General features: G+C 52.2%; 1 protein-coding gene across 6 annotated transcripts in view; it reads right to left on the reverse strand.

Annotated features, from left to right (window-relative positions):
- DCLK1 (doublecortin like kinase 1) overlaps positions 1-26706 on the reverse strand; it is a 233090-nt gene that overhangs the window by 51586 nt on the left and 154798 nt on the right. For 3 of the 6 annotated variants that reach the window (XM_037057652.1, XM_037057653.1, XM_037057654.1), the window contains 4 exons: positions 26361-26477; positions 17261-17355; positions 2607-2694; positions 89-197 (listed from right to left, as the gene is read on the reverse strand). In XM_037057652.1, coding sequence (XP_036913547.1) covers positions 89-197; positions 2607-2694; positions 17261-17355; positions 26361-26477 — 409 coding nt within the window. Of the gene's footprint in view, positions 1-88; positions 198-2606; positions 2695-13463; positions 13669-17260; positions 17356-18254; positions 18444-26360; positions 26478-26706 lie in introns of those variants that run through there. The other 3 variants (XM_037057655.1, XM_037057657.1, XM_037057656.1) reach the window with 3 other exon arrangements.

Here is a 26706-nt window from a genome sequence, read left to right on the forward strand (position 1 = left end):
GTCCCGGACGGTAAAGAAAGACGGGATCTTGGACAACGCGGAGCCGGGGTCTCCTTTCCCGCCCAGGGCGCGCCGGCCGCCTCCTCACCTTTCCACGCATTCCTTGACAACAGCAAAGTTGCCGTCCCCGATGGTCCGTCCGACTTTGTACCGCTCTGTGATGGTGGCCGGGACCTGGAAGCCCTCCTCCGACGCTTCTGGAAGAAGGGATGGTGTGCTTTCACTGGTGGGGCAGGGCGGGCCGGCACGGCACAGAGGAGACGGTGGCCAGCACCGCAGAACACATGGGACCTGGACCCAGGGGTCATTTTGCTGCGCCCTCTGCTGACGCTGTGCACTCGCTGGGACCTCGTCCAGGAGCCAGGGTGTGCGCCCACGTGCACGACCGCAGCGCGAGCTCTCTGCGCAGGGGGCTCTAAGGGGGACGCTGGGCTCTCTGTGGGCATCAGTCTGATCAACAGCACTGACAGCAGACCCACTGTGTGCGTGCAGGAAAAGGCCACTTTTAGGTCTGGCACTGGAGGGACCCCCGGTGGCCTGAGTTTGCGCGTGCAAGTGCCCGCCGAGGGCACCCAAGCCTCACTCCACCCTGAAAGGGAGGTCTCTGGAAACTTCCGGAGGAACCCAGCCCGGGGGGCCACCCCCGCCCGTGTCGGTGAGCTGATCCCACACGAAGTTCTCACCAGCAACCTGCGGAGCAGATGTTGGGGGAAATTGCAGCATCTAATATGTCTGCAAACAGCGTGGTTTTGTAGTTTCAATTACGTGAGCACCACTAAAGCAACGCATTTCCCCGTAAAGTGCATTTTGAAACTTGTTACAAATGCCTAATATGCTTTATAGATTCAAGGCCGTCAAACTAAATAAGCCACACTTCAGGCCACATAAATACACTGGGTCACCTTTCACATCTTAGGGGCATAAAAATCCTTTCATGGCCGGGCTCTAAAATTCACATGCTCAAAAGTTATAAATCCCCTCTTTGCCTCGGGCAACCTGGATACGAAATGGGGTGGAAGCCTGGTGGGCCTTCGAAACAGGCTCCTCCTCTGACCTTGAACCGTAAACCGAGACTGAGCGTTTCTTCTCCGAATAAAAGGAAAACCTCAGGCGGTGAGCGGGGCTTCCTTGGTGAGTTCTGTGTTCTCGTTTAGTCGGTATCGATGGGGAATGACGAATGAAAATTCGGAATGATCAGACATCTGCTCGAGGCCTCTGACTCTGGCTAGCGGGTGGAGAGCACTCATTCGGCCCCACCCCGGGTTCTGGGGCATGTGGGGCTCCTGCGGTCTCCTCCCTGGAAGCTCTCACAGCGGTTTCCGGAACAAAGAGCTGGATTCCATGACCCCCCCCCAACTCCCATCCTCTCCACCCAAAGGAGCCAATAATTTTGCCTGTTGAAAGACTCAGTCTGGGTTTTTGTATGTTTGTTTTGTTTTTTTCTACTCCATGGGAATTAGAGATGGTTGGGGAAGTTTCAAGTCCACTGCAAAGCACCCACGTTTACAGCCACCTCTCAGAGCACATGCTGTTGAGGTTCTTAAGGACACGACTAAGGGAAGTGAGCGCCCTTGGCTGTTGGACCGGAGAGGGCAGAAGGCGCTGCCGCCGTCCCCCCGGGGGAGTGCCAGCTCTGGGACTGCTGATAAATGGTGTCCCTGGGGCTTTGGTCCCTAAGAAGCTTCCCCCAGGGCTGGCCTGCTTGTGGACTTTTGCAAGTCCTGAGAGAAGGACGCATCGGAACCACAGAGACTTCCAGAAGGCTGGGCCTCAGGCTCCTGGAAATACAGAACAAGCCTGATGCTCCGTGGCCATGGGGAAATAATCCCTGTGTAAATCAGTTACCTCACTTGACATAACTACTGGGCTTCCCCCCACCGCAAGGTGCTTTTTGGGGAAATTCAGTCAAATCATTTAAAACCAATGAGGGGGCTGATTCTTTCACAGCCGTTTGACCCTGTCCGTTTTCTAAATACCTTCGCAGAATTGACCGGAGCCTGTCGGCCCGTCTCTCTCTGGCAGAAGAGGAAGGAAGGCAGGGAGAGCTGGAGAGGCTTACCACCCAAAACCGCCCCAGGAGCCCGTGGACACCGCAGCTCTGGGTCAAGGTGACCTGACCACAGCTGTGACCCCATCCCGGAGAAGTTCTCAGGTGGATCACTTCAGGGTACGGAGAATATTTTCGCCACTGTCAGCTCATTCTTTTCATAAATCCGTCTTTTCACAGGCTGTGGTCCCTGCTGTCAGAGCCTGTCTGCAAGGCTGTCACAGTGGACGGAGGGGGGATGCTAAACGTGAACAGAACTTGGGAAAACAAAGGTGGAATGACTCCCTTTCGTTCCCAATAGCTGGCCTGCTGAGGCCACTCACATGCTTGGAGGGTCCGACGCATGGAGAGAGCAGGCTGTCACTTCCCCTCCTGGTCCCCGCAGGGCAGAGGTGGTGGCTGGCAGGAGGCACAGCCAACCCTATTTCCTTGCTATCCCTACCTCCTTTGTTCCTCCGCTAGAGGAGCTACCGTTTCCAGGGGCAAACCCCACCACCCATCCTCGGCCCCCACCCCGGCCAAGGGAGTGTTCTCTTTAGACAACAAGCCCCATGCTCACCGCCTTCTCCCGGCCCATCGTTCTCGTCCATCGAGCTGCAGACTTTGGTGGACGCGAGGGAGGTGGACGAGCCACCATGCTGAGAGCCCTGCAGGGGGACAGATCAGAACAGAGACTCGAGGTCAGGGTGCCCAGCCCCGCCGAGTCCAGGGAGACCGGGGAGGAAGGGCAGCTTCAGACCAGTCGGTGAGGACGGCAGCTCCTTCCCGCCCTGTCAACCAGGGACAGAGGGTGCTAACCCGGTGGGGCTCACCGCCCTCCGTGGGGAAGGGCCGTGTGGCTTTCATTCCTTCGATGCAAGGCGACCGCTCTCCGGCTCCGTCTCCATGGGGCAGACAGGAGGTGCTTCGCCTCCTCTGCTGCTGCCTGCCTGCATCTGAGCCTCAGACAGGATGCCATTCTGATCAAATGGACTGTGTTTCTATTCTTACTCGAGAACATTTTTCTCTTCGATTTGTTTTTACCAAATAGCCTTAAAAAAACGATCCAGCCTTACCACATCCCCGGAGACAGTGCCGAGAGCAGGTTCGTGAAGTCCGCTTTGCCAAGAAGACACAAGCCCTGGGCATGGGACCGATGTGCTGAATGTCACACACAAAAATCTGAGGCCACAACAGGAATAAAAGCCTTCGCTGGCAATTCTTTGTATTTGGGGGCGGGGGGGTGGACTTTGACCCAAGACCCATGAGAGCGCCCAGGGTGCCCATGCAGTCAGAAAGCCCAGAGGGGGCAACCACCAAATATTTAGTTCTCTGATCGGCCGCAGGGCAGAACGCTAACAACGAACGTGCCCATCTCTGCACCTGTCCCTGAAAAACCCATTTGCACATTTCTAAATAGCAAACACAGCTTGTCCTAAAAGATCTTCCTTCCGATTTCCTGCTTTACCCACTTGCTTGGCCTGATGGGAGCTGGAGGCGGTGAGGGGGCCGCGTCGGCTCGCGGGGCCAGCTGTCTGCCGGGCCGAGGAGGGAAGGAGCGTCTGCTGGTGGATGAACAATGGCGGGTGGCGAGAAGCATGGCTGGCCGGCCTGTTTTCCCGCTGCTTACCTGTCTCCCGCCTCCTCCCCACTTCAGCCAGCCTGGCCGCAGTGGGAGGGAAGAGGAGTTCCATATGATTTCATCATGACCTGCAGTCTCTTGCAGATTGTCATTTTCAGCAAAAATCACTCTCATGGGGGAGATGCTATCTAAACCCACGTGGGGCCATCTGTGTCCACAGCCACAAGACATTTTCCCGGGCGAGGCTACGCTGAGCACGTCCCACTGGATGGGGTCGTCCGAGCTGGCAGGTGACGCAACTGGGGGAGAAGCTCGGTTCCCAGCAGTGACACATCTGCTTCCTTACAGGACGTTCCAGAGGTTCCGGGATTCCTCCAGGGACCATCCTAAGGGCGACCCCACTGCACGGTCTCTGCGGTGTGCCCTTCACATCCCAGCACCAGAGGAGCCCACCGTTCACCAGCCTGGGGACTGGAGCTCTGTCCTCTAGCCCTGCTTTGTGACCCAGCGGCCGGCACCGGTTCCCTGGCCTGACAGGGGAATCCGGAAGGGGAATCCGGAGTTTTTCTCCGTGGGACACTGCGTAGTCACAGCCCACTCTGTCGCCGGTATTGCGACTGCATGAACCTCTAACCCCTGCTCGGAAACAAGACTGATTTATGCTGTTGGTGCCTGGGGGAAAAATAAAGGGTAATGTTACCACGTTGGAGGGGAAGATGTGTGTTTTCCCAACAGCGAGATCTTTGCTCCCCGGCCTCGTTGCCTTTGGTGTCGTGTCGTGGACTTCCACGCAGAGAAGCAGCGGCGTGATTTCTGAAACATGGGTCTCCTCGTCCAGGGTGTCCCCTCCTTGACGTTCTTCCAGCAGCGTCACCGGTGATGGGGTGAAATGATGCAGGCCCGCTGTGGTTTGGGGGGCAGGGCAGCAGCTGCCATGCCCCATGGGGGTTGAAAGTTTAGAACAAAGACACATCCGTTCATCACGCACCAGAATGAACAGATCAGTAGCAAAGGCATCCACGGTTTCTGCAGGCGGCTCCAAACCCTGTTCTTGCAACAAGAACATCAGCTGCTCAACACAGACTCTGACCTGCAGCACATGAAGACGTCACCTGCTGGGGATGCCACAGAGCCGCCCTCGTAGCTAATGGATCACGTTGTCAACAGTGTCCCCAAAGGTCAGGTGCCCGAGCGCTTGGCCCGGGGCCAGCTGCGCTCTCTCCACCTGACGAACAGAAACCTGCAAGGAGTTTCAGCTCTCTGAAAACACAGGAGGGGTAGGACAGGTGTGCTTACGTTTGAAATCCCTGGTTTTCGGCTTTCGACTTGTGGTTTTGAAAACACTGGGGACTGTCCCTCCCGGGTCAGAGGACGGATGGTTTTAAGAGAAAGACTCAGTTTAACTGCAAACAGGCTACTCTGAAAGTTAACAGCCCTCTTCTGACTGGGCTCCAATCGCATAAAATAAAGTTACTAGGTTTCTAGCAGTGTCGTCGCTTCTTTCCCCCAAAGAAGTAGGGTAGTTAACATTTTTTTAAGATTTTATTTATCTTTAGAGGGGAAAGGAAGGAGAGAAGGAGAAAAGGAGAGAAATATCAATGTACGGTTGCCTCTTGTGGGTCCCCTGTGGGAACTGGCCTGCAACCCAGGCATGTGCCCTGACTGGGAATCGAACCGCGATCGTCTGGTTCGCAGGCCCGCGCTCAATCCACTGAGCTACACCAGCCAGGCAAGTTAACATTTATAGTAACCCTTTCCTAGGACGATGCCCATTTGTGGGTTCAAAGAACCACGGGGAGCGGAATGGATGGTAAACACGGCCTATTGCTCCTGACTTTCACCCAGAAACCGATGCCCAGGACAAACATCCCAGGTAAGCCATGGTCGGACTCCTGCCCGGGGACCTCCACGCGGCACTGGACCCAGCGTAGCCCAGAACAGCCCATCCGCTGTTGACAGGAGGCCAAGAGAGTTCTCTGGCAGTCGATGCTGACAGGACACTGCCATGCACTACCCCGTCCTGGTCTGCGCTCCCGCTTGCAGAGCCGCGCCAGGCCGGTCTCGCTCGTGGCCATGCCCCAGGCACGGCCAGGAGGCTCCTGGGCCCTCCCGTGTCTCCTTGTTTTTCACCTGAACGCTCTCTGTCGTGGTCGTCATCGTGTCCTGTGACATCAACAACCACCACTGCCCCGGTCCCCGGGGACTGCCCTCCTGTGGGCACCAAAGCCGGCGCTGGAGACAGACTCAGCGTCCCAGGTGCACCGGGGCCAGCACAGAGCAGGCGGGCCAGGCGAGCTTTCTCTCCGGGTTGGGGGTGGGGGGCACCTCACGTGTTTGCTCTCTGCCCGTCGAGGTCATACACTGAACGGTGTGGCTCCCTGTGTGTGCTCGTGACTGCCCTAAGTACACTTGGTGCTAGGGCGTTTTGGCTACTTTCCATAAATCTGATGGGGGGATCTCGAAAACAGTAAAGGAAAAATGTGCATAATCTAGTTCTTCACAAGGAACCCACTGAGCTGAATGAGCCTCTGCTTACGACCAACAGCAGCTGAAAGCCCAGGTCTCGTTTCGCTTATCCAAGTGCAACCCGTGTACGTGTTTGACTTTCCCTGAGCAGATAAATGATGTTGCTGTACACACCACAGTAAGATTTTGTGTTTCCTCCGGTCAGTCTGCTGATTCCAAGGCCTTTGGGTGTGCAGTCATTTTAGAAGTTAATGCAATCAGCTGCTCTACGTGACAGGGTGACATTGGAAATATCATCACGTCCAAGCACAAGCCGTGGGCACCAGGTGGGGATGCTTAAAGGGCGCACCTGCGGGGAAACACCGCCCTGCATCAGCGCTCACCCCCAGCGCTGCCGTTGAACGGGGGCCACGCGGCAGCTGGAGGCACCTCGCGCGGTGTGAAGGGAGGCAGCTGACAGAACAGCTCCAACCACATTTCCCAAGACGTGTCTGCGGGCGATGTGGTAAAAAGCAGCTCGTTTTGAGTGTGGATCGTGTGCGTAACTCCTGCCATTTGTTTCAGTGGGTCGCTGACCTGGGGCCCTGAGTAAAGGTTTCAGAAATTAATTCCTGATTAATCCCATTGAGCGAATGGAGCCAGGAAAATCCCGCCGGACCCCTTCGGCTCGGGCTGCTCAGTCGTGTTCATCTCATGGCACAAATCAACTTCCTTCTAAAATTTGGTGGCACGCCAAAAATGTACTTTTTGCCAATGTGACAAAAATTAGGTATAGTTTTGATTACTTTACAATAATAATAACCTGCACGTTTTTGCTCCAAAGTATTTTTTTAAATTAAGGTGCCTGTCCTTATATATAAGACTTCCTGGTACCAAGAATTAACCAATCAGACACAACCTCATTATGTGACGTGATCAATAAGATGCAACTCTATTACGTGACATACATTTATGGTTCAAGATGGGGCGCTCCGATGGCTATTAGATGGTTCCCATTGGATGGCTATTCTTGCGTTGGCTGGCATCATTTTTTTTACCTGACAGTTTAAGCAAAAAGAGGTCCGTGCCCCTGGCTAAGTAGTCAGGGGCTGCCTGTTTTAAAAATTCTTGCGGCACACTGGTTGAAAATCTCTGGTGTACGGTTATTACTTTGTCAATGTTAATTTGAAAAATTGTTAAAAAAAGTTAAGAAATCAACCCAATCAACATTATAAAGGAAACACAACCAATAAATACTTAACAGATGCAAACAGTGGTCTTAACTTGATTTGACTCTTTCAAGATGACCTCATAAAACAAAATAAAATCATAATCTCGGTGCAGAAAGCTTGAACCCATGGAAGGCTGTGCGTACATCAGAAAACCATGCATGTATTGGCTTGCCAATTGGGTACAGGACAAGAGGCTGGTGACATCGATCTGCAATAACTACTAAGGCCCCAGTATTTGAAAGAAGGCGCAAAGGGCGCTCCTGTCTCCAAGCTGCTTTGTCTGCCTTCTTCGCAGCATGTCGAGCCTAAAGTTTACAACATAGGCAATCAGGTGTACAACTAAGAGTAAATGCTAAAAAATGTAAAATGTTATCATAAAGATTTGCTCCAAGTTTTTAAAAGACTTAAGAACCACTATTCACCAAGTGAGGTTCCTTAGGGAACGAGAACATGAAAATAGAAATATTGTCATTAAATCTATTTTAGTGAAACCCTGGGAGCTACGATTTCAAAACTCACTGTGTTTAGTTACAACTCTGGGGGATCGGGAAGTCGGTCTACACGCCTGCTGTCGGCCCTGTGTGCAGGCCACGTCCTGTAAGCTCGGAACCTGAACCTTTGGTCCTGAAGGGACTGGCGTGATGGTGTGGCAGGGTTGGGGGTGGGGCGGGGGTCCACAAAGTGTCCTTGAATGAGTTCCTCTGCATGAAGTCATAGCTCGACCAAGCCAGAAGGGGCCTGGGAAGGCATCTAGCTTGTCCCCTCTTCCAGTGGGGCTCGCAGCCTGGGATGAAGGGAGCCCGCCCCCCTCCGGGGCCCCCGCTGTGTTCCACTTTAGCTCTGTCACACCGGGGAGCTGTCAGCACATTTGGGACATCTGTCAATGTCCTTTCCTCTAGCATCATTATTGCTGAGTGTCGTTATTGGTGGCATTCAGGTTGTCAAGGGAACCACGAGGAGAACCAACAAAAGTAAACTGTAATTTTAAGGTTAAAATGCACCTGGTACACATAGGAGGTTTACAACCGGAATGCTGGACTTCTATGACAGTTTTAGTATAAAACATTTTCTAAGGAGGCCGGTAGCATTTTATTTTCTCGCTTACACCATATTATGAATGAAGCAGATTATGGACTTTTGTTCTAAATTGAAGTTGGGCGATCCGGTATTTTATTATTATCATTACAGATTTCCTTGCATATTTATTCATTTTATATATTTATTCAGTGATTTTGAAGTAATCTGCATACGCACACATACATTTTACCCCCTGCAAATCAGATGGCTCTAGAAAAATGTCGTCAAACCCAGTAGACAGGTAGCATTTTTCAAAACATAGGTGAATTTCTTTTTTCAACCAGTGGCCAACGCCCGGCAGACTCATCGTGAAGGCAACGCAGAGAGCACGGTGTGTTTCTGGCTTTGCTGGCGCCAGCTGAGACAGCGTTCTTCATCAGACAGACTTCGTTTTGGCTGCCGCTGCTGGTACCGCACACTTCCGATGTCCTGTGGTGCCATTCTGCAGTGACCCGGGCGTCCCTCGCAGTGTGTGTGGGGGGGGGGACACCACACACACACACACACACACACACACACACACGATTTTGAACGTGACTCCTCCCCCACACAGCCGGTTCAGTCTCCAAGCCTACTCATCGAGTTTTTCTGAAAGAAACTCACTGAACGACACAGGTGGCTTTTCCTGTTTATTGCAGAGCGACGCCAGGGCAGTGTCACAAGGTATCTTAGAGAGGAGCAGCACAAGGGACAGCGTTTACGGGAAAGCACAGCGTGGAGGCGTGGCCCGGTCGCCACCAGTGGGTCGTTGGGACGTTCCATCACTTAACTCCATCAGACTCTGCGGATGGCCGCCACGGACGGACTTGGAACCATTTTAACACCCAATCAATGCTCTTTGGAAGAGAATACACATCCGAGCAAGCCAAACTGTAAGCGGCCATTTTATAAAAACGTTATCCAAATTTACAACATTCACGGTGCACTTTGAAGTAAAATGTCCTTAAAAAGAAAGAAACTCAGTTCCTTGTCATCGATGAATTTGAACTCAAAGACAGATCACAAAACAGTGTACTTCCATAGTTCTTTGCCTACGATCTTTCAGACGCCTACCACCGGGGCTTCAGACATTTTTGTGGCCATATATAATACAAACACTCCTGTATTACATGCATCATTTATACTACCTTGGAATTTATCCATCATCTTTACTAAAATGAACCACATTTTACAGACACTATATATCATGCACCCTTAAAATTATAGCCAGGGCCTCAGGTCTCCTATCTTCTCCACACGCTTCACAGGCACATTACAAATGTCTTTTAGCCGAATGGGACAACACACTGCGTCAGGCAAGGGGTATGTTGAATTAGACACAGCTCCAATTTCCGGTCAAATACAGTTATCACTGAGACATACAGGCAGAGATGCGAGCGAGGCCCGCACAGCCCGCACACGCAGGCAGGTGTATGGGCGTGTGGTACATCCGTTCAAGTTACATTTTCATGTGTGCGTATGTTTATGTAGACATACACACGCATGGAGCAAGTACAGTAAGGTCACTAGGCAAAACAGCACAACGGTTTAGAAGAGCGTTCTGAAAGAACATACGAAATCGCCTTACAGGTCATCTGGCTTTGTGGTCAGACTCACTTCAAATCGAACGTCATTTGGGTCCTTTGCTATTTATGTTTCAACGTAATGCCCAGCTACTCACACATCCACAGACCGGTATTTCACTCTGTAGGGGATGCTGATTGGCAATCATTGCATGCCATCCATACGTACCCACTAGAGAAATGTCTGTGAGAGAGCATTCATTTTAATAATTGACTATCAAGACATAACAATACACATTAATGTATGCTCATATTTAATTGTCAACAAATACTGGATTTGTCTAAATTTCGATGACTTTTTGTGTGTGTATCTAGATTTCACTTTTTAAAGGAATCGGGACATCTGACTATTTGGAACTGTTTTGCCATACAAACTCAGCAACCTGCTTTTGAACTTGAACATGCCCTGACTAATTAGCCACAGAGAACAATGCATGGCATGAAGGTTTTACATATAATTCCACAATAGCCAGTAACTTGTAAGGCCGCATCACAAACACCAGACTTTACTATTTAAGGCCTATCCACAGACACAAATATAAGCACACCCATGTACACGCTGAGGCCTGTAAATGTACATAAACATGCACACACCTGTACAGATATATGGCCACCTAAGAACAATTTGGCAGTCCAATAGCTACCACACACGGGATTATTTTTCAGAAGTATTATTTTATATTCACATTCACTTGTAGTAAGACATGTGGCTTTTAGACCTCGCTGTTTTTAAGTGTAAAAGCAATAAAAAGAGCCCAATCTTGTACATGTCTGCAGTGGGTGCAGCAAAGCACCTCTCCCGGGCCACCCAGGGGCACACACAACACATCCACGCGGCTTCAAAGTGTTTTCAGAAAAACCTGATTTGATTCTTTAATATTTGGAGGAGCCAATATAAAACACAGGGATGTGGACAGGTGGACGGATCCGACACTTCTGAAAGTGCCCCCCTCCCTTAACTGAGCAGAACAATGAAGAATCAGACCCCACGGCCTCAGCGCCCTCTACACTCACACTGAACTTCACACTGATGCACCCTGCATTTCTAAAACGCAGAAAGCAGGGAAGTATTGACTGTATCTTTTTCTATGATAGCTAAGGGGAAAAGGGAGCGCAAATGAAAAACGGTCCAACTTCTAAGCAGAGCAATAGTCCCTTCAGCCTACGTGAGGTTTGCCCCACGGACGAAAATGCACGTTTTGCGTTGGAGCTCTCTCTGGCTCAGTGGGACAATTTTAAAATTCAGTGTCTCTCTTTCTTAAAAGAATTCCGTATGTAAGTAAATTTTAACTGCCCTTAAATCATCAATTTGATTCCACTAATAAACTGAAAACTCTGGTTTTTTGCTCGGGATTTTTTTCCCCTGCTGGAGTATAATGGAATTACGTTCTGCACAGAAAGAGACCTCAAAGCCTGTAAAGGGCGTGCTGTTTCAATCTCTGAGGGACTTCGGTTTCAAAAAGCAGATGATGCATATTGCCCCTGACGGGCCCTTAATAAAAGTCACATGCCAAAAAGACGACACGCTGAGGACCAGCCTGCCCTCGGAACCCCTGGATGGAAAGCTCGCCATTATATCTATGCCAATCAGTACAAGCCCAGCTTGCTTCTTTGCCAGGTCTACACAAAGCCATGGACTTCACCTCCACAGGTAACACCTGCCACTTACCCAGAACAAACGGCATTTGCGGGGCATGTCCCAGCAGGAGCTGTCCCTGAGACGGACAGTGCCGGGGAGGTGACATTACTGGAGTTTAGTTTTGTCCTGGACCATCCAACCCCACCAGACTTAGGTTCCCTGTTCCACTGCTTTCTCTGCATTACAGGCCATTCAGGCAGATGTGTCCTAATCTTTTACGGACTCAACTGTATCAAGCAATGCATTTTACAGAAACATAACTCGGGCAGACACCGGCACGGGCGACTTCCCAGATGTTTACTGTCTCAGCTCAAACAAAGCGGCCTTTTGATCTCAGCAGGAGTCTCTGTTCCCTTCTATTGGAAACAGTCTCAGGACTGAAGTCTGGAACAGGTATTATTCTGAACGGCTCTTTCAAGATGGAATGGTTCAGTCGGCAGTTCTCGAATAACCTGCCAGAGACATGTCTTTCTCTCCGACAGACAGGATAATGAGGCACTAATTATTATAAGGCGAAGTTTTCAAATGCTGTTGGATTGTCTGGACTTTTTTCCCCATCCTTCTTTTGGTTGAAATATTTTACTCACTTGGAAAGTGAGAAGGTAACATATGTAAGTATAAACCAGATGGTACAATGTGATTGTTGAGCAATTTATCAAGAAGTCCAATTGCGAACATTTGAAACAGTGATATGACAACTGAATTGCTCTCCATCTTGAATCAAACGTTTTGTTTTAAAATTCATTTTTCAAGTGAAATTTGGAAAAAACTCAAGTAAAAGCCTGCAAATGGCATCATGCATTTTTCATTTATCACCTACTGAGCTACAGACAGAATGTCAGAACCATGCTTCCCAGCCTTACTCGGTTAGCGTTTGCACCAGTGAAATGAAAGGATCGCCGGGATGTGGCGTAACTGTAACAGACCATACACCCTCAAGTCATTGAACATTTGGATTTCAAAATAATTACTTTAGGGTTAAGCAAAGCTGACCACAATTTTTAAAGAGAGGACCAGAACAGCAGAATTAGTGTGTTAATGTTAACAGCAGGTTATAATCATTGACTTGGTTTGACACAAAAGGAGTTTTGCATATGAAAATTTCCAAAACACCAGCACACTCCAGGATTTATCGGAGTGGGGACCCGGGTGTTTCGGGCCCCCTCTGCACAGTTCCACTGAAAAGAATTTTGCTTTCCAAACTGATTTTTTGGAAGACGTCCAGGCACAGTGGTTTTTCAGGCCTGTGTGTAAAACAGAGTTTCCTGGCTTTGGGCTTGACCGGTTTAAAAAATGACATGTTTGGCTGCGAGAGGAATGATATAATTTGTAGTTCTTCACGTCAGTATTTAGTGTAAGCTATATTTAAGCTGTTTCCAATAAAAAATTTTAATTAAATTTGCTCGATGACACAAACAAGGCAATTTTCTAATCCCTAACGTTAAAATCTTCACGAGATGCCTCCTTGGTGTGCGTGGTTTTCCTCGATTCTATTAACCCACAAAAGGAGAAATAGCTTTGTCCACTCACGAGGAAGGAAACCACCTACGTGAATATTTTAACTATTTGGCAATAAAAACACCCTTTAAAAATCAGCAATCCAAATTTTAGAAAGAATTTAACTTGAAGAAAAAACGTGTTTCGGGGCCATTGTGATCTGGTGGACCGCGAGCACAGAAAAACAGTGTCTACGTGTCTACTCATGATTAAAACGAAAGCCCCAGCTACAGAAATGACGACGCTGGGTTGCCCATTGTGGGACCCATTAGCTTACACTCGGCTCTGGGTCCGTCTACGAAAACCTCAGCCAAGGAGCAAGCTCGGGTCCAGGCTTCTCCGGTCAAACATCGGAGGAGGTATCGAAGGAAAAACTCCTTCCGGGATTAACGTCATGGATATAAAAGGTCTGTATATTCACTTTTAAGGGATTCAGGCTTCCTAATTTCAAAGTATGCAAAACTCTTTTGTGTGGCTGCGGTTAGGTGTTTGCTTAGACAACGGGAGACCTCCACCCAGTCACAAACCAGACACATGGCTGCAGGTCTCGTTTACACTGAGTCTCCCACTGAGTCCAAATCATCCGGCGAGAGGGGGCGGTACAGGTCCTGAAAGATGAAGGGCGCACAGGTTCGTTTACTCGGCTCTCCGGACGCCCTGCGGCTCAGAGCTGAGCAGCAAGGGACGAGCACACGCTGTCTGATGCCACTGCCCCTTTCGGAGCCACCCCATTTGGATAGGAAGGAAGATGGGAATTGAAAAACGGCTAAAACGCCAAAGCAGTGCTTATCCTGCCTTATGGACTCGATGATCAGTGGAGTTTACAGCCCCTGAGGCCTGTCAAGACCAGCTCTGCCTCGATGTGTCTGGGCTGTTCTCCCTGGGACATCGCCCTCCCATGCTGGGCACAAGAGGACTGTGCCCCCCTCACAACGCCACTGACTAGGACCCCAGCTGGCATTCCGCAAACTCTGGTCCCAGAACAGCAACTCGAACGCTGCATTTGCATGTCGCACGGACCCAATGGCATTTCATTGCCTTTTCAAAGTTTATGTTGGAAAGACAGAGAATGCAAACTTGATCTGCCCCCCTTCCTCATATTCTTCTCTAGTCCCCCAACGCTCCCCTGTCCCCTCCACTCCCCACCCCGTGCTGCCAGGAGACCTCCCTGTTGGTCTCCAGGCAACCAGCTCAGATCCACAGCCTCTAGAATCCTGGCTTCTCTCCCTTTGGGTACCACCCACTCCTCACTTCATCTGAGTGACGGGAGAATCTACCGAAGTCAGCAGTGGGGGAGGATAATGGGGAGCCTCACCCAACCCACACATTTCCTCTGACACATCCAAACCGTGGGACCCGGAAAAGTCCACTGACAGAAAGGACCCTCCAAGACCTGCCTCTGCGGCCAGCCAGCTTCCTCTAGACAGCGATTTAAACACCTTTTCTGTAAACACAGGGAGGTGGCTGGTGCATCTCCACAAATACTTTTATAAAGAAAACTCGCAGGCTTGCAGACTTTTACTGTATATAACTATTCTAAGCTACCAGAAATAGATGACATAAAAATATGATTTTAAGGGAAGGGAAAAAGCTGATCTGATTATCATAATGAATACAAATTAAAATATAGATTTTCTTATTTGTGAAGAAAGAGATCAAATGTCTCATTATTCCTTAAAAAAACAACTTATGTTCTCATATTTTAAAATCAGGTAAGACATGTGTGTGTGTGTGTGTGTGTGTGTGTGTGTTTGAGGGGAGAGCCAAGTAATTTTCCTGGCCATGTTGCTAGGCAACAGAGAGGGGAAAAATAGAAGTAGCTACTGTTTTTCCAGTTTGCAATAAAAAGAGTTAATTTATTCGTTGAAATGTCTTCTTTTAGCACTTGCCATCTTTCTCTTATTTCAGGGTTTCCTGCCCAGGCATCCAGCCAACCATGTGGGAAGAACCTTCAGCCAAACTTGAACTGGGATCGGGCTCCAGGGGGACAGGGGGACAGGGGCCCACCTTCACGGGGAAGGGCCCCCTTCACGGGGAGGGGCCGTGATGCGGCGACTCCACACCAAGGTGAATGCAGACGCTGCTCGAGCAGCTGGGACGCACCCATCCCCGGACCCGGACTCGGGACATGAACGGCGGACGTTCATTCATTCTCGACCTGCATTCAGACCCCCGGGCGCCAAGCCATCTCGGGACCATCCAGCGCTCTGCTCACAGCATGTGCTTAACAAATGTTTTCAGATGGTGACAAATCCTTTCTTTCTCTAGAACAAATGGGACTGTTTTTCCCCCTCAGGTTGCATTGTTGCTTTAAATGACACGAGGAAGAAGGTCTGGGACGACCGTCCTTACAGCGGTGATGACGCCGGGCATTACATCAGCTGTCCCCCGCACTGCGGCGAGTCACTGCGGGAGTGGTTCTGCCTCAGTTGGACCAAACAGTGGTGAAGTGCAGGGGGCAGTGAGCTGGGAGCTGGGGGGGATTCTAGCCTCGTTCTGCAGACAGAGGGGACAGTGGAGCAACGGGCTTTGTGTTCCCAAGACGGAGCTCTGCATAGTCAGCACACGGGGAGAGAAGCTCGGGCCAGGGGCAGGGACCCTCCACCACTCAGCGTTCATCTCAACCACTGAGCAGGAGCCACAGCCCGAATCTGGGCTCGAGGGTGAAGAGGGTGAAGAGGAGTCTCTCCGCCAGGTGCCATTTCCAGAGTCTACACTTCAAAAGAGGGGGTGTTTCCAAAAGGGGGCCTTTCCTGAACCGTGTCTCGGGGCTGTTCCCACAGAAGGGGCCCCCGCTGGGGAGCAGCTACCAAAAACGCATCACCCTACCACCCCTCCGCCACTCCATGCAGACATTCATCTGGAGGAGGGTACATGAAGTGGCCGAGCCTTCTTTGAGGAGTTTGCCAAGGACTCCTGCCTCTGAGATGGCCAAGAAAAGCACTGCCGTGCAGCCCCCGAGATGGAGCTGAAACAGCATCACTGGCTTCCCCTCCAGAAAGAGCCCCTCGGCCGCCCTTTTCTTCTTCCCACTGGGGCACCGGGGAGGTGACGCTTATCTGGGATGACACAGACACTGGAGCCGAGGAGTGGCTGCCAAACTCGGGCCCTGCCCAACAACCGAAACCAGCTAAGCCCAATGCCAGGAGCAAAGACGAACCCACCCGACCCTGGTGAGCCAGGCTCCGAAGGTGCTGTGCCCACAGCCTCGGGAAGAGGCTTAACAGAGGGGTGTCCCCCTTGGCTACCATCTGAATGTCTGGGACTCACAAGCCTCATTTTATGGCACTTAGTAAAAGAGGCCAAATTCAAGAGTCCAGTCCTCAAGGTGCACAGCCTCCAGGGGGTCCTCCCTTCCTCTGACATGCAGCGAGCACCACCCTGAAGCCCCCGCCGGCCTACGTCCCCCCACCCCCTGCTGGGGTGCAGGAGGAGAGGCCTCCCATTTCCTCCACTGTCCCTCCCGGCCCCCTCCCTCCTTTTAGTCTGGCTCTGGCTTCTTTGGAAAAGACAAGCAGTGCAGGTGGCTAAGGGGACGAAAACAGCAGGGCATCCATTCCCCTTCCTCGGCAGAGAGGAGCTAACGCTGGGAACAGCGTTAAAGTTCCCAGTAACTTTGACTTTGACCTCCAAGTTCAATCAACTTCTCCATCATTATGCCAGAAGCTAAACATTCAACGCAGGTAGCGAAGAAGAACAAGGTGCTCTGTGTGGGTTTCATTCCCAGAACCCATGGCCTGGAGCCCCTCCCCTACTCTGGTCCCTGAGGGGACTATGCCAGCAACAGACCCCCGAGCCTGGCCCGCCCTCCCCTGCCCTTTCCTTCCCCGTCCTTAAGACAGGCTGAGGACCAAGAGTCATGTCTCAGGGAGCTTGTCACAACCAAGGAGGCTCACAAAGACTGGGGCGGGGGAGTCTTTGTGATTCTGGACAAAGAGCTCAGGCGTCACCAAGCGCAGCAGCGACTGCTCACTCCTCTCAGAGGTGAGACTGGGACTGTTCACAGAGCGAGGAAAAGCCCTGAGGTCCAGCTAAGAGAAACCAGGGCCGTCACCTCGCACCCTCCCTCAGTCGCCTGGTGACCCCCCACCCATCTCAGAGACAGGAGCTCTGAGAGGAGAGAGCATTTCGCGGGCACCTGGGCCCCTCCACACCGAGGCCCGAGCGGGGCTGAAGCAAGGAGCGCGCTCATTTCCTTACCCTCTGCTTCCGAAGGCTCCCCGGGCTGGTCGGCGACGGACTGGGTGACTTGCCCGAGCGCGGAGTGGACAGCTGACTACCAGGGGTCCCATTCACTGGAAGGACAGAGGACGAGAGACAGGACAGTGGCACGTTAAAGCAGCTCTGGACAGGCCCGCCTCTCTGCGAGGTGAGTGACTGTGGAGGAACGCTGGCTGAACCCCCAGACACCTTTGCATCTGTGGCCCCGAGAAAGGGCTTCAGCAAAGGACCTGCTGCACAGACTCGCTGTTTCGTGAACCGCGGGTTGAATGCAGCAGCGGGTTTTACCTAAAACGTTTGTATGTACTTTTCACAACTTCCCTGATGTATTGATTAATACGCCTTCAGCTGTGCCGACAGAGATGTGGGGAGTGGGCTGGGCCCGGGGGCGTGTTCGATGGGCTTCAGCCCCAATTCTTGATCCGGCCGCCCTGTGCCACCCGGTAGGAGTGAGCATTAGCGTGGCTGACAGGTGGCATGCCCGGGGACTGGCTGAACTAATCCCTGTCATCTCACAGGTGACAACTCACTCCTACAAGTCCCTGCTTCCACTTCTGCCCCACACATCTCTCTTCCACCTCGGCTCTCGCAGGACCTGTCTTTCACAGGACAAAGTAACTGGCAGACCGAAACGCATCTACACTGTTGACAAACAAGAGCTGCTTTCCGACAGGTTTAGGTACCTGGGATTTTACCCGACTGATTAGACTTTTCTACAACATGGTCACTAACCTGAATCCAAGCCACAGAACCTGAGTAAACAATTACTCTCCCTGAGTAATGTCACAAAACACTTACAGACATCACTTAATAAAGCTCCATACGGTCACCACTCTTTCACCCATAAGAGTGACAACACTTTTACACGTTCCACACCCACCGTCGGGGAGGCAGACTGGCGGGGCACACACACATTCTCGGGGGTGCATAGGAACTCCTTCCCCAACGCGGGGCAGGAAGGCATTGAACTTACCTTCTAGGAGCTCTAACATGGACACAGTCTCAGGGTTGGACCTGACAATAGCAAGAGGCGAGTCCCTTCTCAGCTGTAAGCCGAGCACCCGAGGAAGTGGGGCGCACAGGGGTTAGTCGGGATGGCTCAGGCTGCTCCCCGAGCGGCAGCGAGAGAGGCAGGCTCACCAGCAGATGCCTCGTCTGCGTAAGGGCTGACGTCTCCCGGCAGCAGGGGGAGGTGCGGGCTCTGTCTCCGGCTGCATGCAAGGTGCGTCTGTTCAGCCTCGTGCCAACGTGGGAGCCCTGGGGCCCCTCCCACAGCGCTGGCCCCGGAAGCCCGAGCCCTCTTCCAGGACTTTGCACTGAATCACAACCCAGTGCCTCTGGGGGACAAGAGACCCACTGACGTGTCGGAAACTCCAAATGACAGGCACTACACGACACCCCTACAACTCGGTGCCAGGGGAGGATTCGGACTGATGTTTCAACACAGGGTTGCGGGGAATCCTTGGGCCCACAAAAACAGGAAGCCCTTTGTTCTGTCCTCTGCAAAGATCTTTTTAAAATGGCCCACGCTGCACTCATTTGTTGCTTTGCCTTCCAAATGCATTTGGCATTCAAAAAAAACCAAAAAAACCTTTTTTTTCTTTTTTCGTTTGCCAGCTGGAAGAAGGAAGTACTGCGTATGCTTTGATTGCTTGCTCCCGGTCGGTCCCGAGTTTGGGCTCAGGCTTCTGCCCCTGGGCTGCCCAGCCAGCTGCCCCTCTGCGGGCTGGGCCGGGCTCAGAGGCAGGCGGGGGCCTGTGGGCGGGGGTGAGAACCCCAAGTCCCAAACGGATAAGCAAGAGGTCCCTAGGAACCGACCGAGAAACAGGTTTTATGAAGACAAGGTTTTCTTTGCCCCCTTCTCCGCATCTTTTCACCACACCCAAAGGCAGCACCAGATCAGGAAAATAGTGAGCAAACAGGGAAGCAAACGCAGCACTGATGTTTATAAATTCGGGGACGTTGATCTCATCAAGCCAGCGGGGAGGGGTGGATAAAGAAGAAAGTGGATCCCGAGGAAAACAGCCTTAGAAACACCGTGCTTAAAAAAGCAGAATAAAACAACAAAATGCTTGCTTTTAGTAAGTATTCATTCTACATGCATCTCAGTTTACTGAAGAACTTATTTTTTACCCTGGCTGGTGTGGCTTAGTGGATGCCACCCTGCAAACCAAAGGGTCACTGGTTCAATTCCCAGTCAGGGCACATGCCTGAGTTGCGGGCCAGGTCCCCAGTAGGGAGTGTGCAGGAGGCGACCACACATTGATGTTTCTCTCTCTCTTTCTCCTTCCCTTTCCCTCTCTCTAAAAATTAATTAATTAATTAATTAATTTTAAAAAGAGCTTATTTTCTGTGGTGCTGTTAATATACTTAAACTGAGTGTGTGTGTATACATATATAGCTCACTTATATCTCATTTAACTCTCACAATGGTTCTGTAAGATAGGCAGTATCATTTTACAGATGAGGAAACTGAGGCACAGAGTGATAAGCAACGGGACAGCCCTTGCGGGGCAGAGCCCGAAATCTCACCACACCACCCAGAAACCCACCTTCCCTGCCTCGTGCCATCGGACCGGCCCTTTCCCTGTCTGTCACTCATTTCTGTGGACTAGCAACTGTTCCTTAATGACCTTCCGCGCCTTCCTGCCTCACCTCCCTCTGCGTCCTCCCGGCCCTTCTGACCCTGCACATCCCCAGGGGCGGGTCCCCTTCCCCTGGCAGCTCCCTGACCCCGTGGATGAGGACGAACCCCACTTCCTCTGGGCGGCCGCCACACAAGGTGAGCTCCCGACTGGAAACCACCTGTGGTTTAACTGTCTCCGCGCCTCTGGGTGCGAACAGACGCCCAGAGCACGGCGGGCACTCAGGGGCACTTCTCAGATGCACCTGGGGCATGGACTGGAAGGGTTCCCAGTGCACCTTGTAGATGGCGGGCCAAGAGAACGGTCCAGGTCTGGAGAGTGTCCTTGGAGGTTCTCCCTGCTGAGGGCCGAGCGCAGGGAGAAACAACAGCAGGGAGACTGGGCTTAAACAAATGCTAAAAACCCAAGGCAGGAGTCCTCAGCCCTTCTGACTTTCTTGACGCATTTTGTTTTCTACAATTTCCCTGAAATCCCAAAGCAGAGCGAACCCTCCAGAGAACGGGTAAGGCCACAGTCGCTCTACGGAAGGACAAGGCTGAGCTGAAAGTCAATAGCCAGCCATCTGCCTCTGAAGGCACTTGACGAAAATTACAAATCAGATGCACGGGGCTAGTAAGCTCCTTAAAATTCTCCTGGCGTCCCCAGCTTTGATTCTTGTGTTATCTGCGTATGTTGCCTAAAATGTTTTGGTGTAAAAAAGTAAAGTTCGAATGTGGTCAATAAAAAGACCTCAGCATTCCCAGAGTCACACACACGTGTGTTTTCAGCCTGGGGAGGAAGGGACGGTCTGGGGGAAGGTGGGACACGGAGGCGGCCCGCTTCCACTCCGGCGCACCTGCACCCTCCCGCCTCCAGCTCCCGTGCACCCCCGGCCATGGGCGGTTCTCTGCGCACAGTGAATGCACAAGTGGCTGTTGCCAGCGCCTGTGTGCCTGAGACCGTGGGCCTCGCAGAGCAAGGAAGTCCACAGACCCAGGCTGGCATCGCTGGCATCGCTGGCATCGCTGGCATCGCGGGCATCGCTGGGTGTGAGGCGCCCGTGGGCACTCGGCGCTGTTTACCACGGCTTCTGGAGAGAGAGATTCTCAGTGGAAGGTGTTCTTCTATGACAAGCAGTCGGCTGTCTATCTAAGCGGGAATAAAAACTCCAAAACAAACAAACAAAACCTCCCCAACCTTCTGCAACAGGATCCGAAAAGTGGTCAAAACTCCGAAATCTGTATGTTTTAAGGAGATTGCAGCAATGAAAATTCAAGATAGATAAACATGGTTTTCCTGTATTTTTAACACTAAAAACATATAAGGCAAATCAAACTTTCCATGTCCTTATTTAAAGCAAATTAGTGCATATTGTACTCTTATTTTGGAGACGCTGTGTTATAAGTTGCTTGTACAGCTTTTTTTAAAAATGTAAAAGAATTTCACTTTTAAATGATACATTTTATGAGACATCTGTATTCCAAAGAAAAAGCACACATGAATAAAGATTCAACCCACAGGAAACGCTCTTCACGATGTTCTTACATGGTCCTGTTTCTTCCAGGAAGCAGCCAAGACCACTTCCCTCTCTTCATGACGCCACAGTCCCTATCCCCGCGCGTAGCCGTCTGGGGCTTACTGGTTTTTGTGTGTTTTATTCAGGCTCCTGGTTTCCTGGTTTTCTTCCAGTTCCAGTTGCCTTCTTTGGGGTCTGCCTGGTACGGAGACTAATAACCATTCAACAGGTGTCTGAGCGTTGTCATTGTTACTGTAAATCATTTAGGGGCTCGCCCCGTGTGCCTCCGGGAAGCAGGGCCTGCCCCTTCCATCTGTGCACGGTGAGCGCCCGGCAAAAGTCCGACGCTGGCCGACCTGCGCCTGGTGTTCCTGAGTGTGTCAATGAACTCCCCACAGTAATGAGTCACCTGTAACTTCCTTCCGCCCCAAGAAGAGGAAGGGGCAGGGGACAAAGAGATTTACAGAAGGTTCTCCGTTGCACTCTAGGATGGACTTGTATAGGAAACGTTCCGCCTACCGCTGACACACGTCAGGCAGTGGGTGAACCCTTCACCCATCAGTGCTGGTGCCTGGCACTAATTCTCAGGCCTCCGTGGCTAAGTGTTGTGATGTTGTGAACTGCGATCTTCAGCCAGGTGCTGTGCTAACTATTTCCTGGACATCAGAACCGTAACACGCAGGGGTGAAGGCAAGGGGTCAGGACGGTCGGCCTGGAGCCCCGCAAGCCGGCTCTGAGCGGCCTTGCAAACGCTGTGACTCTGGGCCGACCCGCCCGCCGGGCCCACCCTGCTTCCCCGTCTCTAAACACGAGCCGTGTGATCTTGTGACACAGGGTGATGTGGCTGGGAGACGGCTGGGAAAATCGAAAGAGACCGAAGATAAGAGCCCCCAGAAGCTTGGAGGTGTCACGTAAAGTCAGGTCCCATTGTCACGGATAACAGCAGCAGAGCCCGCACACCGGGCACGTCTTCACTGCACACGAGGCTCCACCTCCGCACCCTGCAGGAAGATGCAGACGTTGGGAGCGGACGTTGGGAGCGGACGTTGAAAAGCGGAAGTAGAAGTGACTGTGAACTCTACGTCAGCACTTTAGGGGGGCAAACGAAGACTCTTTGTTCTTAAAAAGCCAGGTTCGTGGTGGTGATGGGGGTCTGGGGCAACGTCTGCGCTTGAGAACAGAACGGGTACGAAAGGGACATGATGCCCGTTCCAGTGCATTCTCAGCTTCTGGGAAACACTGCACAGGCTGGTTTCTAAAAACGCCGATGCCGTCAGACTAGAGACAGGGCCCACGGCTCCTCTCCACTGGGTCTGAGAGCCACACCGAGCACAGAGAGAAGTCCTGGCTAGCTCGGTGGACGGGGCCACGGCAGCAGCCACGCCAGCCCAGGGAAGACACAGAAACAACCCAGAACCGCCTCAACCCTGTGCGCAGGCCCCCGGAAGGAGGCCGTCTCAGGGCCATCGCACAACCGGTGTCTTCGGACTGGCACTGCTCTGGTCATGGCGCCACCCTCTCTGAACTGTTGCAGGATCATCCGGAGGAAGGGGGTCGGGTTTGGCAGCAAGTCACAAATGACAGACAGTCACCGCACAGTGTGAACACCAGGACAGGGTCCTGGGCGTATCTTCTACATCGAAACGCAAGAGGTCGAAGGTTTTGTCACAGGAAGCAAGTGTGATCAGGGCCACTGGGTGCGTTTTGACCTAGCGGCTGCGGAGCCTTGAATGACGTGCTACCTTTTCAGGCACGTGCCGACTCGGAGTCCACCCTCTCTAGGAAAGAGTCACCTGGCGTGGCGCCCCCGCCATGGTCCCAGGTGAGTCTGGCCAAACCGACCAGGGTAACCAAGTATGACTCCGGCACAGAGTTGAAAAGGGCTTCCGAAAACAGCAGAAAATAGGAATGCTTGTTGGAAGCAACCTGCTGATTTTTTGGTAGTGTGACTTATCCACTTTAAACCTCTACAGAGCAATACTTCCAAATGGGTGGTAACAAATGCAAATGCATTTAATGCGTTTGCCCATCAGCTTTTCTTCTGAGTTTCCAAAATTACTTTTGGGAAATGATACATTCATCTATATTTATAAGATTATAATTAAATAGACTCTATTTATGAGACTTATATAATCCTAGAGATGCCAAACAGTCACAGTGTTACTAGTTAATTTTAAAGTGAAATAATTTTCTGTATTCATTTTTAAGTTTTTTAACATTAGATTCATGACTCTTTCTATTTTAACTCAACTTTTAGATTCCTTTTTGGAGTCCAACAGGCTCCTTACTATTTACAAGGCAATTTTTGGGTTGCAGAACTTCTCCCCTGCCGTTTGCCCCTGGGTCCCCCCGTTCACCCCCTGGGTCCCACCGCTGGATACTGGCTGCCACGCTCAGACCGGCCGAAAGGGCCTCGGCCCAGCTCTTGCAGCCACGGGGAGCCCTCCGCAGGCGCGGTAACTGCCCCAGGTCTCCGGACGCCATCCCCTGACTGGGCGCAGTAAACAGCAGCCTGACCGGGCGCCTCCCTCCCTTGATTGACAGGGACAGAAACAGAGAAGACCCCCCCTACCCCAATGCAACAGCACCTAACCGTCTATAGCTCTGACAAGAACCCCATTAAAAACAGTGACACGAACTTAGTAGCCAGAGTGCGTACTGAGTCTCGGATCCTCCAAACCAGAAAAGACACAATGTGACCAGCTGCTCACTGCTAGATGTTTCACGCCCTCACCCACTGCGCCTGATACTGCCTTCAGAATCCATGGTACAGACGAGACAAAGAGCAGAAAGATTAAGGAAGGTCTGTCAGTGTCAGAGCTGGTTGGGTTAGGACCTACATCACTGCGATGACTTTTATCGAGGACGTTTCTGTCACCGTGGGCCTTCTGGCCCCTCCACATCCCTCTGTGACTGTGCTGAACAGCCAGGGTTTTAGGGTGACGGCTGACTGAGCTCCTCACCCCCTTCTCACTTCCTGCCCCATGGGAGTTCACCCTGCAGCCTGTGTGCTCGGAGAACGTGAGGAATGTTCTTTGACCAAGGCTGAGCATCCTCCAAAGAGCCCAGTTTTTACCTGTCGGCTGGTTAATGAACAGCCACAGCTCTGGGCAACTGGTGATCAGCAGCTTCATCACGACAACACACCCACTCATTCATCATGTCTCATGCAGAGTTTCTGGTGAAACATCAAATCACCCAGGTTGACTCAGCCCCACTACAGCCCAGATTTTGTGCCCTGATACTTCTGGCTTTTCCCAAAACTAAAATCACCTTTGAAAGGGAAGAGATTTCAGACTCTCAGTGAGATTCAGAAAAATAAAGACAGGGCAGCTGCTGGCAACTGGGAGAACTGTGTGAGGTCCCAAGGTGCCTACTGTGAAGGGGACTGAGGTGTCATTGTCCTGTGTACAATGTTTCCTGTATCTTGTATCTTCTTCAGTAAATGCCCCCACTTTTCATATGACATGGCTAGACACCTTCTGGAGGGACCTTGAAGGCCACGGACGGTCTGGTCAGAATCATCTGAAACACTCAAAGCCCAGCCCTCTGGCCTTGGTCAGCACGAGGCTAAAGGGTGATCAGAGGACGATCCTGACCGAGTCACTAAGTGGCATTCAGGCCCGGTGAGTCACATCCCCTTGCCGATTAGCAAAGTCTCCCCTCAGAGTTCAGCCCCGGGTGCTGTTCCATTAAAGGGGGGAGAGCTCCGCCCACCCTGACACTAGGAGGGGTGACACCCCACGTCACAGGTGCCAGACATGCTCCAAGACACAGTCCTGGGCTGATGGTGACGTAGGCCGCGCTGTGAGCCAGGGGCAGAGGGGGCCATCGCTGCTGCCCTTAGAGTGAGTGTCCGAGAAGAAGTGGGCTTTGGGGACCGTCCAGGGGCCCAGTGCAGCCCCGAGAAGAAGGCCACCCTGAGAGACACAGGGTGGGCTGCGTGACCTGGGACCCAGCCTGCTAAGGCTTCCCCCGCTGGGGCTCACTGTGGTGGTGTCAGTGTCACTCACTGTTAGGACATGCAGTGACAGCCATGCTGGCTCTGAACCTGCAGGCCACGCCACGCACCAGCGGTGGAGCCAGAGGCGGGCCTGGTGGCCTCCCCCTACCCCCAGGAGAATGTCCCCATCCTTGTCCCATCCCTCCAGGGCCCCCAGTGCTGTCCAGGCCCTGCGGCCTCTGCACAGGCCCTCAAGGTCCTTGCTAAGAGCCTCACTGTCCCCATGAGATCAGGGGAAAGTCACCCGGGTGTCGGCATCATTTAATGACCCACTGCACAGTTAGATCGTTTAGTAAACAGTTAACAGTGAAATGGACCTTACACCAAGTCCACCCCCCCCCCCAAAGACAGGAACGAAAATGACCTGACTCACTCATGCCCATGTCAAGACCACGGAAGAAAAAGGCGGGCCTGAGGGGTCATCTTGTGCATGCATGTCCCGTGGACACCAGCACTGGAGAAAGGCGGGCCTGAGGGGTCATCTTGTGCATGCATGTCCCGTGGACACCAGCACTGGAGCCCCGGGAGGAGACAGGACACAGGCCAAGGCCTCACAGTTGTCCCTGCCCCCAGCGCCACAGCCTCATGGGGACCAGCCCTCAACAGAGAGGCAGCAAATACCCCTGGGAACTCCTCCTAAGCCAGACCCACGTAGGATAGGTGGGCTTTAACTGCGACCCCTGGTCGGGGGGAGGGGGTCCTTAGCCTGAACCATTAGTTTCTGTGCTAGACATTCATGTCACACAAATCTGGGTGTTCCGAGTCACCATGAAGTGTATTTTCTGAGCTTGATGGCTTGTCTTACAGGCAATGTGTCCACGCCAGGGCCATGCTACTTCGTTCCAAAGTTACAGCCCCGAGCGGACGCCGGCCGGACCCTCGCCTGTCCTGCGTCTCCAGGGCAGCGCGTCCCTCCCAGCCCCCGGGCAGTCTTACCTGAGCTGGTGGAAGCCGGGGACTTGCTGCGCCGGGAGGGCCCCGGGCTCTTGGCGGCGCCCCTGCGGCACGACGGAGCTATCTTGGTGTGAGAAGTGGACTTCACCACACGACACTCTGTGGAGAGAACACAAGCGCGTGTCACTGGGGGCCGGGGCACACGCCCGCGGATGCGCCCACCGAAGCCACAAGTGCCAGGACACGGCCACCCTGCCCTGGACGGAGAGACCCGGGAAACAGGCGGAAAGGCGTCCCGCACGCCCACGTTCCTCGCCTTGTCGCGCTCCCCCCTTCCACAATGCCTTGGACAGACTGAGAGCTCCGCAGGCTAGTAAAGAAGCAGTTT

The sequence above is a fragment of the Sturnira hondurensis genome, unplaced genomic scaffold (assembly GCF_014824575.4).
Source record: "Sturnira hondurensis isolate 20B ecotype Veracruz unplaced genomic scaffold, ASM1482457v3 Scaffold0009719, whole genome shotgun sequence".
NCBI classification, from domain to species: Eukaryota; Metazoa; Chordata; class Mammalia; order Chiroptera; family Phyllostomidae; genus Sturnira; species Sturnira hondurensis.